This window comes from Nyctereutes procyonoides, unplaced genomic scaffold, assembly GCF_905146905.1.
Source record: "Nyctereutes procyonoides isolate TBG_1078 unplaced genomic scaffold, NYPRO_anot_genome, whole genome shotgun sequence".
Classification (NCBI taxonomy): domain Eukaryota; kingdom Metazoa; phylum Chordata; class Mammalia; order Carnivora; family Canidae; genus Nyctereutes; species Nyctereutes procyonoides.
Genome location: NW_026575122.1, coordinates 18356389 through 18374265, shown reverse-complemented (window position 1 = coordinate 18374265; position 17877 = coordinate 18356389). Strand labels below are relative to the sequence as shown.

At 36.4% G+C, this 17877-nt stretch overlaps 1 protein-coding gene and 1 long non-coding RNA gene across 2 annotated transcripts in view; one reads left to right on the top strand and one right to left on the bottom strand.

Annotated features, from left to right (window-relative positions):
• Positions 1 to 17877, top strand: part of EDNRA (endothelin receptor type A) — a 57266-nt gene that overhangs the window by 16284 nt on the left and 23105 nt on the right. The window contains exon 3 of the mRNA XM_055336280.1: positions 14469 to 14596. Coding sequence (XP_055192255.1) covers positions 14469 to 14596 — 128 coding nt within the window. The remainder of the gene's footprint in view (positions 1 to 14468; positions 14597 to 17877) is intronic.
• The window catches only part of LOC129516827 (uncharacterized), a 110838-nt gene continuing 99355 nt past the window's right edge, over positions 6395 to 17877 (bottom strand). Inside the window, exon 4 of the long non-coding RNA XR_008665877.1 lies at positions 6395 to 7965. This is a non-coding gene — a long non-coding RNA (uncharacterized LOC129516827). The remainder of the gene's footprint in view (positions 7966 to 17877) is intronic.

The window sequence follows — 17877 nt, the reverse complement described above, 5'->3', positions numbered from 1 at the left end:
GGAAGGAAAGTGAATCTGGAAGTAGTATACACTAAAAGGGATATTCCAGGGCCTCATCTGCAAGCACTGAGTACTCAAGTCTTCTGCTTTCTACTGATTGTCTGACCCTGGGGTGGGAAAACTACAACCAGTGGACCAAATCTGACCCCAGCGCCTTTTTTTAAAAAATGAACTTTTATTGGAACGCGGCCATACCCATTACTTACATAAATAGTTTTGACAGACACCATATGGTCTGCCAAGGCTAAAATATTTGCTATCTGGCCATTTACCAAAAAAGTTTATCAACCCTTGTGGCATCTCACCGACTACCCTGCACCTACTTTTCATCCCTGCCTCTCATTCTCCTTCATTTTGTTCCCTAGTAGTCAAAGCTCAAGACGTGAACTTCAAAAATATTACTGCATCTTCATAATCTTTGCTATTTTAAGTGGCTTAGGCCTCCAGCCCCCAAAAGGTAAATGGGCATAATCCCAACAAATCAAAATATGTTTCTTTTTTTTTTAAATGGTCTGTGACTGATCCTGAAAAAAAATCATTTGATCTCTCAAATCATTATTTTTATATGAAAAAATATTGAAGGGCCCTCCAGCTCATGAAGTCCCATTAGGCATAATGATACCTAGTAGGCTTGTTCCTGAGGTGACTACTAACAGAAGAACAGCCAAGGACTGTTACCGTCTCTTTGTCTTTGCCATTTAGTTATCACACATCAGAACTTTGGCCTCATTGAGGGTCTTAGTGACCAGATATTCATAAAATCTATTAGACAAATCATGCATTTCTGATTAAAATTGAAGAAGTTTTAAATTAGAAATGTTCATAGCATTACAAGAGCAATAAGATGACCAATTAAGGTGACCAGATCTTTGGGCAGCCATTCATGTTTCAGTTAAGAAAAAGAAGAAATAAGACTTTTCTATCTATTTCAGGAAAATTTCATATGGAAAAAAAAGGGACTGTCTAAAATTCTTAAAGACAAAACCTTTACATATTTGAAATTATTTTATCAGAAAATCACTACACTTTATATCTTTTCAACAGGCCAATTAAATTACATGGTTATAATTTAAAATAAATGAGTTTTTTATCTCTCTGCTATAAAATTCAAGGAATGTTTCTTTGATAGTGGACCAAAGGGCCATGTCATAGACAAAGGAGAAGTGGGGAAAGGATAAGAAATACTGTGTTCATTTTTTATACACTCTGTGTGTGTGTGTGTGTGTGTGTTTGTATACATGTAATTGTGTGGCATCAGATATTTTCTGTGTATTTCTCAGTTGTTGAGGGAAAGAAGGAGGTGCTACAGGGGATGGAAGAAAGAAGACAGGGTTGGATGATGCATTCATCCCTGGGACTCAATTCTTAGGTACTGTGTAATTCATCAGGTACACAGAAGACAATTCATGTATATTTAGGAAGAGAAGAGGTGGAAGGAGGGAGGGAAAGAAGCAGGGAGCATAGACTCTCAGAATGTGAGGAGTCAACGTCTTTAGTTCCAATTGTGTGAACCAGAACACTGAGCTATTTATAATCTTACAGAGATGCTAATTCAAATTGGTCCTGCTTTCAGGCTGAAATAATACATGCAGTCTCTCAGCTGATAGACCAGGATCCACCTCTACTGTGGTTTTGATATTCTTTACTTGTTTGCAATAACTCTTATAACTGTTAACTCAATAACTCTTAACTCTCATGAAATGATAAACGTTTAATAGGTTGTGGAATTGGTCCAGAAAACAAAGCTGGTACAGAATTGATAACATCTAATAAGTTGTTATTGCTTAGCCAGAAATTTTGGATAAATGAGTGAGTGGAGAAAGTAAGTGCCTTAGGGCTTAATATTTGTCACTCGATCCCTTGTTAGGTTCCTTGATCCTCAATGCCTCCCCTCATTCTGTTGAAACTACCTCTTCTCTGCTAAAGACATCCATGACCCATAACTAATGACTAATTTGGTAAATTTCATCTTCTATATATTTTACCACTATTAAAAATAATTTGTTTGAAACTATGGACCTAAATGATGATGTAAAAGTATAAAACTTTACGGGCAAAAGAAAGAAAATCTTTGGGATCTAGGACTAAGTAAAGAGTTCTTAGAGTTGGTACCTGAAGGACAATCTATGAAAGAAAAAATTGATAAATATAACTTCATCAAAACTTAAAACTTTTACTCTGCAAAGGACGGAAGAAAAGAAAGCTACAGAACAGAAAAGAATATTTGCAATCAACAAATCCAACAAAGGCTAATATCTAGAATATGTAGAAAACTCTCAAAACTCAACAACAAAAAACAGAAATAGAAAATGGGGAAAAGATATAAACAGAAATTTTACTGAAGAGCATATACGATGACCCAATAAACACATGAAAAGATGTTCAACATCATCAGCCATTAGGGAAATGCAAAATATAAAACCACAGTGAGATACCGCTACACACCTATCAGAATGGCTAAAATAAATATACTTTTCTGGTGAGAATGAAGAATTGTAGAATCACTGTAGCAAGGAGTTTAGATATTTATTATAAAACTAAACATGCAATTACTGTCAGATCCAGCAATTGTACTCTTGGGCCAAAGAAATGAAAATTATGTTCATGCAATTATTTCATGCATGTTCATAGTAGCTTATTTGTAATAACCAGAACCCACAAACAATTCAGACATAGTTCAGTGGGTGAGTGGTTTAAACAAACTATGGTACATACATTTCATACAATACTACTCAAGATTAAAAAGGAACAAGCTATTGATATATACAACAACTTGGATAAACTGCAAAGGAACCATGCTGAGTGAAAAAAGCCAATCTCAAAAGATTATATACTGTATGATTCCATTTATCTAACATTCTTGAAATAGAGACTGAGGACAGATCAGCGGTAATTAGGAGTTAGGAATGGGGAGGGGAGGCAAAGGAAGTGTGGTTATAAGAGAATATCATTAGGCATCCCTGTGGTGAAGGACCTGTTCCATATCTTGATTGGTGATGGATACATACACCTACACATCAGAAAATTATGTAGAACTAAATATAAACAAATTACTAATATTGGAGGAATATGAATAATATTTCTGGATCATATTAATATAAAAAATGGTAGTACCAGTTTACAGTCCCACCAGCATTATCTGACAGTTCCAATTCCTCCACATGCTCACCAACACTTATTATCAGTCTTATTCATTGTAGCCATTCTAATGATGTGTAATGGTATCTCATTGTGGTTTTAATTTCTATTTCCCTAAGAGACTCATAATTATGAGTACTTTCCATTTTAGTTTTCTTAGCTATTTGTATATCTACTTTGGTGAAATGTCTATTTAAATCTCCTACACTCTTAAATTGTTATTTGTCTTTATATTGGTTTAATTGTAGGAGTTTTTTATATTCTCTAGACAGAAGACCTTCATCAGATATATGATTTGCAAATATTTTTCCCACTCTCTGGCTTTTCTCTTCATCTTCTTAATGGTGTCTTTTGAGGAACAACATTTTTAATTTTGACTAAATACAATTTATCAAATTGTTCTTTTATGGATCATGTTTGTGGTGTCATATCTATGAAATATTTCCTAAGCCAAGATCCCAAAAAAAATTATACAATGTTTTCTTTAACAGTTTTACATTTTAGCTCTTACATTTAGATGTATGATCACAATTAATTTTTGTGTAGGATATGAGGTAAGTATATAAGTTCATTTTTTTTTTGCATAGACATATACAATTGTTCCAACACCATTTTTTAAAAGATTACCCTCTCGTCATTGAATTGCATTGGCACCTTTGTCAAAACTCATTTGATGATCAATGTAAGATATTATTTCTGGACTTTCTTTTCTGTTCCAATGACCTATGTGTCTATTGTTATGCAACTGCCATCCTATCTATATTTATAACTTACTGTAGTTTATAGTAAATTTTTAAACACATGTTGTAAGTCATACTTCGTTCTTTTTTTCAAAATTGTTTTGCTTATTCTAGGTTCTTTACCTTTATATATAAACTTTAGGATGAACTTATTCATTTCCTTGATTTTAGACAGGAATTGTATTGACCCTTTAGATGCATTTGGAGAAAACTGTCATCTTAACAGTATTGATTCTTCCAATCCATAAACATGTATTTAAATACCTGATTTCTCCAATATTTTGTACCTTTCAGTACACATCATACAATTCTTGTGTCAAATGTATTCCTAAATATTTGACACTATTTTGAATAAAATTGTCTCTTCATTTTTGGATTTTTGGATTTTCCATTGCTGACATATTGAAATGCAACTGGTATTTGTATATTGCTCTTATAGCCTGTGACCCTGCTGAACCCCTCACCATTACTCTTGTAGCAACAATTTTTTTTCTGCTATTGTGCCATGGTAAAGAATACAATGACTATTAAAACAGTTTGGTGCCACTGTTTGATTCATGCTAAGGCACCAGTGGTTTTACCCACCATTGCTTTTGTACAACAGGGCAAAAGGCAGTAATCTGCTAGTGATACCTTGATCTTGCAGACCTCATGAAAGGTTCTCAGGGATCCTCGGGAGTCACAGACAGCAATTTAAAAAAACCACAGATCTAGAAGATCTCTAAGCACCTGTCCAAATCTGAAATGATATGATTTTATAAATCTAAAATAAATATCTTAATAATATTTGGTTAAATGACTGATTTTCATGGCAGTTAATATTCCTTAGCAAGGACAAGTATCTCTAAGTAATCGAGTATCTAGAAAAGGAACCCTGGCATCACTGTAGACTAATTATATTAGACTCCAAATTTGTATGTTTTCTGTTCTAGGTTGCACTAAAAATAAGCAAAATGCTTACACTAGAGATGTGGTATATATCAAATATCTAGCTTAGAAGCAAAACTAGGTTGTAACCTATATGTCTTGAGTAGTAGAATTTAATGTTATGTCATTTCCAAATAACCATAAATAAGACAAAGTTATATCAAACTCCTTTTCAAAATCTTTTTGAAAGCCTTAATTTTACACTATCGTACTAACAGACTCTTGACTGGAAGCTTAAAATAGCTACTTATCTACTATTTTTTTCCTGCATTTATATATAGTCAGGATTACATTTTAAATATGATACTTTATAACTTACTGAACAAATTTACTAAATATTTTAGCTTTTTCCTAGAGAGTAATAAAATACTGTTGATTCATTCAAGGTAAATTCATAGGCTCAATGCTTCAATCTATGGGATTCCATAGGTTTTGACATCCTTAATCCTTTTGAGTAGAAAAAAAGCACAAAAAAAAAAAAAAAAACTAAAACAGTCACAGACGGGAAAAAAGAAATTGGAAAAAATTAATCATATAAAATGAAGGGAAGGATTGAGGTAAGATTAGGGATAATTGGAGTTGATAATAGTTTCAGAGAAACCAGTTATAGACTGGAGTTCTGATGTGAAAAAAAATCACATAATTTATGAGCTGGCAAAGAATTTAGAGATAAGGAATGCTGGGCCAGAACTAGAGAAGGAAAGCAAGGCCCAAAGATTTCTGATAGGACTGGAGCTGGAGGTCAGGATTTCCAACTTCCCCCTTAAGATGTTCCACTCTTCTCTCTTTCCATTAATTATAACTTCTGTGGTTTTATTTTTTTTTCTTTTTTTAAATGCTTCTTTTTTTTTTAATTTTTTTATTTATTTATGATAGTCACAGAGAGAGAAAGAGAGAGAGGCAGAGACATAGGCAGAGGGAGAAGCAGGCTCTATGCACTGGGAGCCCGACGTGGGATTTGATCCCGGGTCTCCGGGATCATGCCCTGGGCCAAAGGCAGGCGCCAAACAGCTGCGCCACCCACGGATCCCACTTCTGTGGTTTTAATACTCTGTATACCATACATAGCACTTCCCCAAAAGATAGCCAGTCTAAAACTTTAATGGTAAATTGTTAAAATGCATGTCATTCTTAGGTGAAGTATCATTACATGACTGGTAATTCAGACATCAGGTCTGTTTATCTATTTCAATTTATGTCTCAACTATTGGAAATCTTGAAGTTTTAGTGTCTAATGGCTTTTTATTATTAAATATTCAAAATCACCTCAACCTTATGTTCTATAATACATCAGCTTCAGCATCAATTATATTCTCCCCTCCCCCACCAAGACACATACAGTACCATTTCTTTATGCTGCCTACCATTTCTTGGTTGGTTCATTGTTTATTTTTTATATATATAAATTTATTTTTTATTGGTGTTCAATTTGTCAACATATAGAATAACACCCAGGGCTCATCCCATCAAGTGCCCACCTCAGTGCCCGTCACCCAGTCACCCCCACACCCTGCCCACCTCCCCTTCCACCACCCCTAGTTCGTTTCCCAGAGTTAGGAGTCTTTCATATTCTGTCTCCCTTTCTGATATTTCCCACTCACTTTTTTTCTCCTTTCCACTTTATTCCCTTTCACTATTTTTTATATAATTACACCTAGGATGATTAATTTCCTATGACCTCATGACATACTTCACAGTGAGGAACTAACTCCAGTTCTTAAGATTTTGTGTATTAAATCATCAAATAAGTGGCATGCCTTCTAATATGCTATTGGTTTTCCCTTTTTCCTACTTATCACAATTCTTGATAAGTCTTTTGTAGCTACTCCCTAAATCTATATGTGGGGAATTTCTACCAGTTTGTTTTGTTTTGCTTTGTTCTGCTTTGGTTTTGCCTACAGGTTTCTTTTGAATAAGTACCAGCATGTACTACCATAAACTGCTGATTAAAAGAAACAATAAGACTTTTTCATTAGGTTTTGGGCCTTATTGTGTGTCCAGGTCAGACCACTTATTTTCTCTGATTAACTATGCTTGCACTTTGTTACAAGAAAATGTAAGTCTCCAGTCATGACACATATAGAGTCTTTTCTCCATCTGGGAAAAGCCAGGGTTCATTTTTTCCAACATAGATCTTCTGTTAGGAATGAAATCTTAAAGTATTGACATGTATATTTGGCACTGACCTGGTTATTTTAATATTGAGTTCTTCTAATGTTTCTTCTCCATTCAATGATCCTTTGGTTTCATGCATGCAAAATAAAAAGTCTCGGGTACCCTTCTTCTAGATTGGCATCCTTACAGCAAACAGAGTTACTCCAAAGACACATTTTTTTTCATTCCCAGCCTTCAGGTTAGTGAGACTGTTGAGGATAATAAGCCCGTATCTTGGGTGAACCATCTTTCTTCTAAGGAAGAAACCTTCTTGGCTTTGGATCACTGGTTTCAAAAATTATTTTACTCTTTTTTTCCCCCTGTCCTCCACTTGGTTGTTATTAACAGCTATATATTTCAGATTCTAAAAAGTTAAGAGCTAAGCAAAAACTGAAACACTGAATATTCAAAAGTGTAAGCTACAGACAGCAAGAAGTAGCAACAATCCCATGTTTCCCATGGGAGTGCAGTGCCCCACAGGAGCTAACACTTAGGTCTGTGATGGGCTAGGCCCTGTACTAAGTGCTTTGCATGGATTAATTCACTTCAGACCCGCATCCACCATATGATATAGAGTCTCTTTTCATCTCCAGTTTTCTCTTAAGTACAGCTAACCTGTCTAAGTTATGCCAGTGGACATCTGTGATTCTGGATCTTATGCTCTTTGCCATTGTACCATACCACCCTCTCCTTCTTTTGACTCCCGTGGAACGTTGCTTATAGCTTCTTTAGGAACTGTTCTGTTGTCCATCTTCCAGGTAGCAATTTCCTTGGGAATGAGGCCTTTCATTGTTTGTGCCATCTTCTACTGCCCTGTACCTCCTGACCTGGGGGATCATCCTTCACATTCTCATGGAAAAACAGGACAAAAAGTAGAGACTGATAACAACAGGCTGTACACATGGCTCATTCTTCCAGATGCTTACTTCTGCTAATCCTTCTGTTTGGAAGGATTATTCTCATCTGTTGCTCTGAGGTAGCTGCTTTCATTTCCTGGAGGAGGGGACTGAAAAGCAATGAGGTTAATCAACATGCCAAGATCACACAGAAACATAGCAGAGCTATTAACTGCCATGCCAAGCCACTTGATTTAATAAAAAGAAGTGCTTCTCCATCCCCCTGGGTCACTGAGGGCACCCAGTACCAGAATTGAGAATATTTATGGGGTTGCTGCTTCTGCTCTGCCTTTTGTCATACACTCCAAATTTGGGGCTGGTCAGGAGACAAGAGGAGCCTGTCGAAGGAAAATGTGTGTGGCTAGAGTAGAAGCCACGGTTTTTACTTCATTTATCTCTATTAAAACTCTGCCTCAATCCTGAAGCAATTAAAACATAAAAGCAAAATCCATTCTCAGTCACGCACAGTGATTTATTTTATTGTATCCTATCTGAGATCTGCAATAGCCAGAGAGCATGTTCTCATTAACTGCCTGTCCTGGGCATCACAGGCATGATAATTAACTCAATGTGTGCTTTTGGAAGTTGTTCTTGTTTACTACTGATTTGACTATTCAACTTCTACATCCCAGCCCTTCTGCCAGCAAGAAAGAAAATCTTAGAACCCCACTTTTTGAACAGTGGTACCCGTTCCATCATCTTTAATTCCAAGTGACACTACCATAATTCATGTTGAGGTGAGGAGAACATTTAATCTGAGATTTACAGCTACTATAGACTGTATTCATAAATCCCTCATTCCTGTCTAGGATGGGTGGAGTGGCATGAAGGAAGGAAAAGAATCCCTCAGCCGCACCGGATGGGCTGGAAGGAAAATTAGCACACACAAAAAATGTGCCACTGGTTTTATTTATCCCATTATTAAGATGCCATGACAATAACAAAAGTAATGTCTAAGTAATAGCATTAAATGGCAGAAGATGACATCTGGAATAGATAAAGAGGGATAAATTCATTCCTATTATCTTATTTTCCTTAAGCTGTACATAAATGGTACATTTCCATTTATGACTACAAATTATAGCAGTTCAAAATAACTAATGTTTGTGTGGGACAGATTCAGTGTGCAGAACTCTTTCATATGCATTTTCGTGATTGAACCCCCCCAGAATGTCATCATACCATTGTTGGAGGTATGAGAACCACCCCATTTAACAAATAAAGAAATGAGACAGATTTACCCAAGGTCACATAGTAACAGGTAGATCTTGGACTTCAACCTAAGTCTTCTGAGCTCACAACCTAAGTTGAATTTAGGGAGAAAAACAGCCTTGTTCTGTACTGCCATGCTGGTGAGGCCTGACACATTAGGCCATAACATTTGGGTCTTGCATAACAGTGAAGTCACCCAGTATTTAACTATACTTTTCTGTACTGATGACTTTAGGGACTACTGGGGCGAGGGGGTTGTGGGATGCAGGCCCTAAACTACTATGATTTTTTATTTCATATGTCTATATTTTATACTATTTCTGCTCCTCCTGCACTATCTGGTTGTCAGCTATCATATTTTGTTGATCATGGTGCTTCTAGAGCAGCGGTTCTCCAGGTACAGTTGATGAGCCAGCATTGTCCGCATCACCTGGGAACTCCCTAGAAATGCAAATGCTGTGTGTAAACTCTACTTTGATAACTAAATAAAATTAATACAATAATAAGATAAATTCACAGCCCCCACCTCAGATCTACTAAATCAGAAACTCTGGGAGTACAGCCCAGCAATCTGGCTCCATGAACCCTCTGTGTGATTCTGATGCTGGGAAAGCTTGAGAACCACAACAATGGAGCAATGATTCTCAACCTTGGCTGTACCTTGGAATCACCTGAGAGCTTTAAAAACTAGTGAGGCTTGGATCCCAGCCCCAAAGATTCTGGCTTATAGGGTTTTCAACCTTAGTGCTATAGACATTCTGGGCTGCTAATTATTCACTGGGGAGGCCTGCTCTCTACCCGCTAGACGTTAAGAGCTTCTGTCCCCTAACCCAAATGTAATAACCAAAAATGTCTCCAAGCATTACCAAATGTCCTCTTGGGGGCAAAATTGCCCCAAGATGAAAAGTACTAGTGTAGGGGCATGGCCCAGGGACTGGGATTCTTAAAAGCTCCCTAAATCATTCCAATGTACAGGCAAGACTGAAAGCTATGACTCTGGAGGGTTCCTAGTAACAAGCAGCTTCAGATGTATACCGGGCCAAAAAAACAATAAAAGCCCAACTTTATAGCGTTGGGTGTAAACTAAGAGTAAGTCATCCTGCGATGAAGACTAAGGTAGTTTGCCCATTAAGTAAAGTACATGAGCTTGGGGGCAGAAATTTTACATCAACGATTGGCTCATTACATTTTTGCTTATTTCTGGTTGTTATGTTCCAGAAAACTGACATGACCAGGTACACTGCACATATCTGAAAGGTTCCAAAAAGTAGACATTGCTTTGTACTAAACATAGTGGTGGTCAGAGATCCTGCTTTGGGATCCAGTCATTCTAAACACAGGTTGCTTATGAATGTTCCCTGCAGTACAAAGTCCTTAGGTAACTAACTCTGCTCTTGACAGGTGAAAAAATGCAGCCTGTCAATTTTATATTGGTTTGGACATAATCCAAACCAGCCACACACATACATAATTTCTACATTAATTTCTGCCATTTAGAGGTACCATAGTTTTCAGGTGATGATCAGGAACTATATTTCAACTATAGAAAAATCCCCTAGGCTAGAATCAAGGAAAGTATCCTTCAGTAAAATCCGTACTCTGCAGATCGCCTTCTCCTGCCTCAGCAAGCAGTCTGTGTTGTTCCTTGTAGCCACTTGAGAATGTGATTAGGCCACAGAACATGCATCATGGCCAAGTGTCTGCTCTGTGGTTCTTACCAGGCTGGACTGTCTCACAGCAAAGAGTGTGGCATCTCCTCTTTAACCTGACATCTTAAATAGAACAGTATTCTCTCACTATGTCAAATGACCCACTGGCAGGTGCATGGTTTCTTTCAACATAGGAAATGGAAATACTGCTCTGGGATACTGATGAACAACTTTTAAATAAGAAGTAAATTACAAGATGAATGTGTTTTCAGGGCAAAATTGGCAGTATATGATTCAAAAGATGAGAATATTTTCCTGAATGAATGAGTTGGGATCATTAATTCTTTCAATACCTACTGTGTACTAGGGACCATGTGATGTCCTTGGAAGTTATAAATATGAGGGTTCATAATAGCATAGGACCTTCTATGGCAAAAAGAAGCTATGATTACCTGGTGCCTGATTAACCATTTGAACCATTCCAACTTGTCAGTTTGTCAGAGTAGTTTGGTTTTTCTTTCATTGAATTGATAGTAGCTTGTTAACATTAATGAAATCAACTAGTTCCTTTGCTGTGGTCTGGATTTATCCTGTACACCTCCTTATTTTTTCCTATCCCAGCCTAAATTCTTTCATTGATGTGCCTTTAAAAATCAAAACCTTTTAGTTAGGCATTAGAACTGCTTACCAGAAAAGTACTCTAGGCAAAAAAGATCATAAAAGACTGTTAAAAGGTATTATTTCCATATGTTCCCACTTTTTTTAAGGGCATATGCTTTTATGTACAAAGGAAGTTTTCTGGAAGAAAACATTTAACAATTAACAATGGTTGCCTTTGGGAAGAGAGTTTAGGGGCCTTGATTGGAAGGGAGATTTGCTTTTCATTATATGTTTTTATACAGCTTAATTTTTTACCATTTTAAATACTGTTTTCAATTTTAAGTGCTAGTAAAGAACAGAAAGGATGAATTCCCAGTAGTCTTTCAGAAGTTCTAAAATATCTCTTCTAAATAAAAGAAAAAACAGGTGAACAACACTCTATGCCTCTTTGATTCTCTCTTTCTTTTGTATATGTTTTATTGCTAAAACGGAGTATGCTGACACTTGGAATATAAAATTACTCCTACACTGGTTCTATGAAGAAAGAGATTAGCAAGCAGGGCCTACCTGAGATTGGATGGGAGCTAGGAAGAAGTTACCCCAGGCAGTGGCCTGATTTCCCCCGGCTGCATTAGGACAGTTACTATCCATATAGCCTTTCAAAATAAAGAGGATAGATTGGAAATGTCTCAGTGTGATTGTCCAGAAATTTCCTCCAATGATTTCTTTTTTTATTTTTTTAAGATTTATTTGTTTACTTGCAACAGAGAATACAAGCAGTGGGAGGGGCAGAGGGGACAAGGAGAGAGAATCTCAAGTAGACTGTGCTGAGTATGGAGCCCCACTGAGGGCTTTATCTCAAAACCCCAACTGAGCCACCCAGGTACGCCCCTCCAGTGATTTCTTTCCTTTCCCTTTAATTCCCAAGAAGAATCAATGCTCGCTCCTGGGGAAAGGAAAAATAACAAAACTCTACTTATGTCAAAAAATAACAAAACTCTACAAAATATCTTTTTGGTGCCCACCAATTCTATGATATCTTTCCCTTTAGTCCTTCCTCTACATCTAACCTTAGTTGAAAGCTTTGGCAAGCATGAAAAAAGAAAAAAAAAATTCAATTGCAATTGGAAAGTCCTGAAACAATAGATGCTCAGTTGTGGTTTTTTTCTGGCTCATTTTTCTTAGCATTTGTCATTTAGACCCTCATAGGACTTCAGAGTCTCCCGTATTAAGCAATAAACATCTTTTTTTCTCATTATTGTATGTGTGAATTGGAAAATCCATCCACATGGATTTCAGGATCCTCTGTTTCTGAAATGAACCAACTGTAACAGCTCAATCATTCCAAAGCATATCTTGCAACAATCCTTAGGCATTTTATTCACCTCTCTGTGAAACTTACATTTGTGGGACAAAATACTAAATTCTCATTCTATAAAAAGTAGTTTTCAGGTTTTCTTCTCTTTATGGAGGGAGATTCATCTCAGAAATAGTGTTTTATATCTTTACTTGCATCAAGCATTAACAACCAGCAATCAGCAATGGTATCATTATTTGTTAGTTTCATGAAAATTGTCAGGAGCTTAGTGCAGGATTCCTGTGAAAAACCCACCAATTGTCCTTGGACAAAAGTTTATGCAGAAATTATGAGGAGATATTAATCAAGACTCGTCAGAGTGAAAGGGAAAAAAAAGAGAGATGAGAGGCAGAATTGGATTCCTTAATTCAAAGGTCCCTTCAGAAAACCATTTAAAAGAATGGGAAATATACAGGAAACAAACTGAAAGCTGCTAAATGAGAGGTGGGTAAGGGATTGGGTTATTGCCTGATCGGCATTAAAGACAGCACTTGGAATGAGCACTGGGTCTTGTCTGCAGCTGATGAATCACTAAATTCTACCCCTGAAACGAGTAATACATTATATGTTAATTAAATTGAATTTAAAAGTAAACATTTTTTTAAAAAAGAAAGGGAAATATGTCTGAAGACTAAAAAGAGAATTTCTGAAATAAACCATACAAGGTCTTAGCCATAAAAATAGAATTTTAGAGAGCCCTACACTACTAAATTCTCAAAATGAGTATTATGTTGATGACCACATTGGCCATGAAATTAAACCTCACGTAATCTTTTAGATAGGTCAGAACAGAAATTCAAAGCTCAACTCAGATCTACTCAGGCAATAGGTACTTTGCAGAAGAAGAAAAAAAAGACAGGTTCATCAAGTTAGTTGGATAGTGTTTCCTATTGAGTGGAATAGGTCACTAAGCAAAACTTAGAAAGGAGATCAATACTATTTTTACTCTTGAAAAGGCATCATGAATTCAGCACGGATGTCCCTTTTAGGTAGCTGAGCTATTATTTAAGCCCATGCTCCAGGTATAATACCTAATTAGATAAATATCAGCAACTCACAGGGGTCTTTGTGTTCCTGCTACTTACTGGAGCCACTAGAGGGTATCCATCCATTCCTTCCAGTAAAGGTTATAAATTGTCAACATGGAAGACTAGATTTTCCTGCAAATGCTACAAACAGAACACAGTAACCATGTTTCTGTATGAAAGGGAAGTTTAAGTCTAAATAAAGAAAGGCCACTTAGGACACGCCTGGTGAAGCAGTCAGCCCCATATGCACAGAGGAAAAGCTAAGTTCAAAATTAGGATGTTAAGCACCTAAGTCAGTGCATTCCTAAACCACTTCCTTTTTCCAGGATTCATCATAACCTCGCATTCAGAGCCTGTGCTGCTTGTCAGGAGATAATATAATCCTCTGATGCTGCTACTTGAAAGTTAGCTTTATTCATGGTTTAGTAAAAATAGATAAGAGATGACTGCTGTGTCTCTGTCAAGCTGTCACCCCAACCCTAACCTTTTGCTGCTCTCTGAAAAGTAGGCAGTATGACTACTTTCACATAAGATCAAAGGTTCATCTCTTCTGTTAGTATATTTATCATTCTTTACATTTTTCCAGATTAAAAAAATTGCCAAGGCTTTAAAATATTTTTAAAAATGATAATAATGCTGTATTGCTGCCATGCTAACTGGAAAGTATAATGAACAAGTTAGAAGTTCAGAAGATAATTAGAATTTTAAGTGTCCATGTATTCCATGCCAGCTCTGTTGTTTCTTACCACAATGTCTCCTTTTTTCAGCTTCTGGCGGGGCGCTGGCCTTTTGATCACAATGACTTTGGCGTATTTCTTTGCAAACTGTTCCCCTTTTTGCAAAAGTCCTCGGTGGGGATCACCGTCCTCAATCTCTGCGCTCTCAGTGTTGACAGGTAACTCGTGGTTCTTTCCTTCTACTCTTATTAGGTTTAGAAAAGAATTTTTCTCAAAAAGAGAAGTCAAGGAGCCTTGAGAGTTGGTGTCCAGGACAGTTGGTGTCCAGGACAGTTGTTAATTAGTTTCAAGTGAATTAAAATATTAACAATCTAGCCCTACTGTTTAGAATCACTTTACACATTTGCTAATCATCAACCATCTTTTAGCTCAGGTAATTTGTATCTAGAGCATTTTGCCAGTTATAGCCATTTGGCACCCAATGGCAACAAAGGAAAGATGAACATATTAGATGGAAAGAACTTTGGAAAGGAGATTTTAGGACATGCAAGTCCTATATTTTCAATGATAGATTCCTCATTAGGAAAAAGAAGATACCATTCAATTATATGTATAATACTTGATTACCTGAACTGAGTGTGAATATATAATATTGTTATATTCTTCTCTATGTGTCTTTGAATGCCTGAAACTTTTTATAATTTTTAAAAAGAGGGCAACAACAGAAGCACTCCTTGATCAGATTCTGGAAACCCCATCAAGTATCACTAAGTTTTGGGGCACCTGTGTGGCTCAGTCGGTTAATCGTCTGCCTTTAGCTCAGGTCATGTTCCCAGGGTCTTAGGTTCGAGCCCTATGTCAGGCTCCCTGCTCAGTGGGAAGCCTGCTTCTGCCACTCCCTCTGCTTGTGCTCTCTCTCTGTCAAATAAATAAAATCTTAAAAAAAAAAAAAAAAAGTACCTCTAAGTCTTTCTAGAATTCTCCCCAGACAGGGCTCTCAAGTCTTCTCTAAAGGAGTCCTTCTAGATGGTATTTTCTGCACCTCCTAACTTTGACAGCAGGAACTATAAAGAATGAAGTTAGGATCTTTATAACACATTCTGTGGTGTTCCTTTATATTGACTACTGTCCTATGCAAATTGTTCTTTAATGTCCTATTTAATTGATTTACTACCCTTTGGAAGAGGTTTCCCTTTTCTCTCTCACACTCTGGCAATCATTCTGTCAAAACACCTGAGTCCCATCATCATAGAAATAAAAGATTCCCTTTCTTAAAGAACATTGAAGTCTTTACGGACATTCTGTTATTTATCATCTGCAAATAATTTGGGGGCCAAATTGTTATTGTTAAAGCATAAAACTATTCATTCCATTAGTAGGTGAAAATTATAATGGCATCCTTGTCATGAATGTATGCCTGTAGTAACTGAAGCATAAAACAAAATGTTTAGCAGTGTTATTAAAAATAAGTGTATTGCAAAAAAAAGTGTATTGCTGAAATGACAACACACAAAAACTTTCTTTAGCAGTTTAAAATGTAGTGATGCTGTTGACAAAAATGCTGCCACTGCAGTGGTAAACACAAAGATCAGAGAGCATTTCCCCCTTAGTAGTAGGATACTCGGTAGTTCCAAGGAAAATCTGCGGTCTGTATACTTTTCTTCTGCATCATAACAGACAGTGAGGGCTGCTGTTTTAACACATTTACATAGTGTAAGTGGCCACTGTATCATTTCCATTTGATGAAATAATAGACTATGTTACTTGTGGCCATGTCCTAAAAAACTGAGTAAACATTTATAATCTGAATTTTATTCACTAATGAATTCTCACTCTACTTGTCTTATTCCCAGCATCCCAATAACACCATTTCATCTTGGAAATGTACTCAAGTGTTGTAGTATCTTAAAAAAAAGCATTTAAATTATGTCTGTGACATTACTAATAATGTGTAAAAAATTTTTAGACACTTTTTTTAAAGATTTTATTATTTATTCGTGAGAGACACAGAGTGAGAGGCAGAGACACAGGCAGAGGAAGAAGCAGGCTCCATGCAGGGAGCCCGATGTGGGACTCAATCCCAGGACCTGGGATCTCGCCCTGGGCCAAAGGTAGGCGCTATACCACTGAGCCACCCAGGCGTCCCATGTGTAAAATTTTTCCTGTATTTATCAAGTTGTATATTTAGAGATGTAGCTATGTATTCTTATTACAATATCCAATTAAATTTTTAATTACAACTCTAAAATCCATGTGGGGAAAAGAAATAAAATAATTATGATAGTTAAAAAAATGTTTCCTAAATGCATACTCTTTCTATATAATAGTGTTAAATATTATAAAGCTATAGTATTTTAAACAGTATGGCACAGGGGTACCTGGGTGGCTCAGTCAGTTACGTGCCTGACTCTGGATTTCAGCTCAGGTCATGATCTCATGGCCTGGAGCCTTGCACTGGGCTCTACACTGTGCATGGAGCCTGCTTGGGATTCTCTCTCCCTCTGCCCCTCTCTCTGTTCCCTCTCCCTCATCTAAAGAAAAAATATATATATATTTGGCACATACATATAAATATACTGAGAAATAAATGGGAAAGCCAAAAACAGGTGTTATAGTATATGAGAATGTAATATAGGCAAGTCACTTTGACTATAATGGGAAAAGGAAAGATCATCAATAAATAGTGCCATTTAGCCATCTGGGGAAAAAAGCATGTTAAAGTCTTTTCATTTACTATGTATCAATAATAATATTTATAATAATTACCACTTATTGAGTCTTAGTATGTACTGAGCCCTGTTAAAAATATTTTACAGAAGTTATTGTCCTTAGTCCTTATGACACCACCTTGTGATGGTACTGTAATGACCCTCGCTTTACAGATGAGGGAGCCAAGGTTGGAAGAGGATAACCAACACCACTTGGCAACCAAATGTCGAAACCAGTAATCAATTGTAAGTGGTCTGCCTTGTAAACCACTATTCTCCAGCATGTAAAAACTCAAGCCATATAGAAGAAAATAGACTAATATCTCTTTGATCACTTAAAAAGTGATCCTTAAAAAGGATGATAGAAATTCTGAATATAATTATAAAAGGGTTTCAGGACATAATATTTTAAAACATGAAGATCAAACATTCATAAATTTAAAAAAACAAATAAAGTAAGAAGCTGGGGGAAATATTTGCAGCAAATACCTGTTACAAAAGCTACAACATGTTAACATTCTTGGTAATTAAAGAGGCCATACAAATAATAATTAAAATCATAAGACTTCCATATAAAAAGAGCATGAATATAAAAATACCAAAGAAGACATTTAAATGACTAATTAACATATGAAGGATGTTCATATAATCAAAGAAATTCTAATTAAGAACATGTTTCTCAATATCTGGTGGGAGTAGAGATTTAAACAGCCCTTCAGGAAGGTAAAATGCTACAAATGCTTTTTGCCTTCTGACCCAATAATGACAATTTCTAGGATTGATTCTAAGAA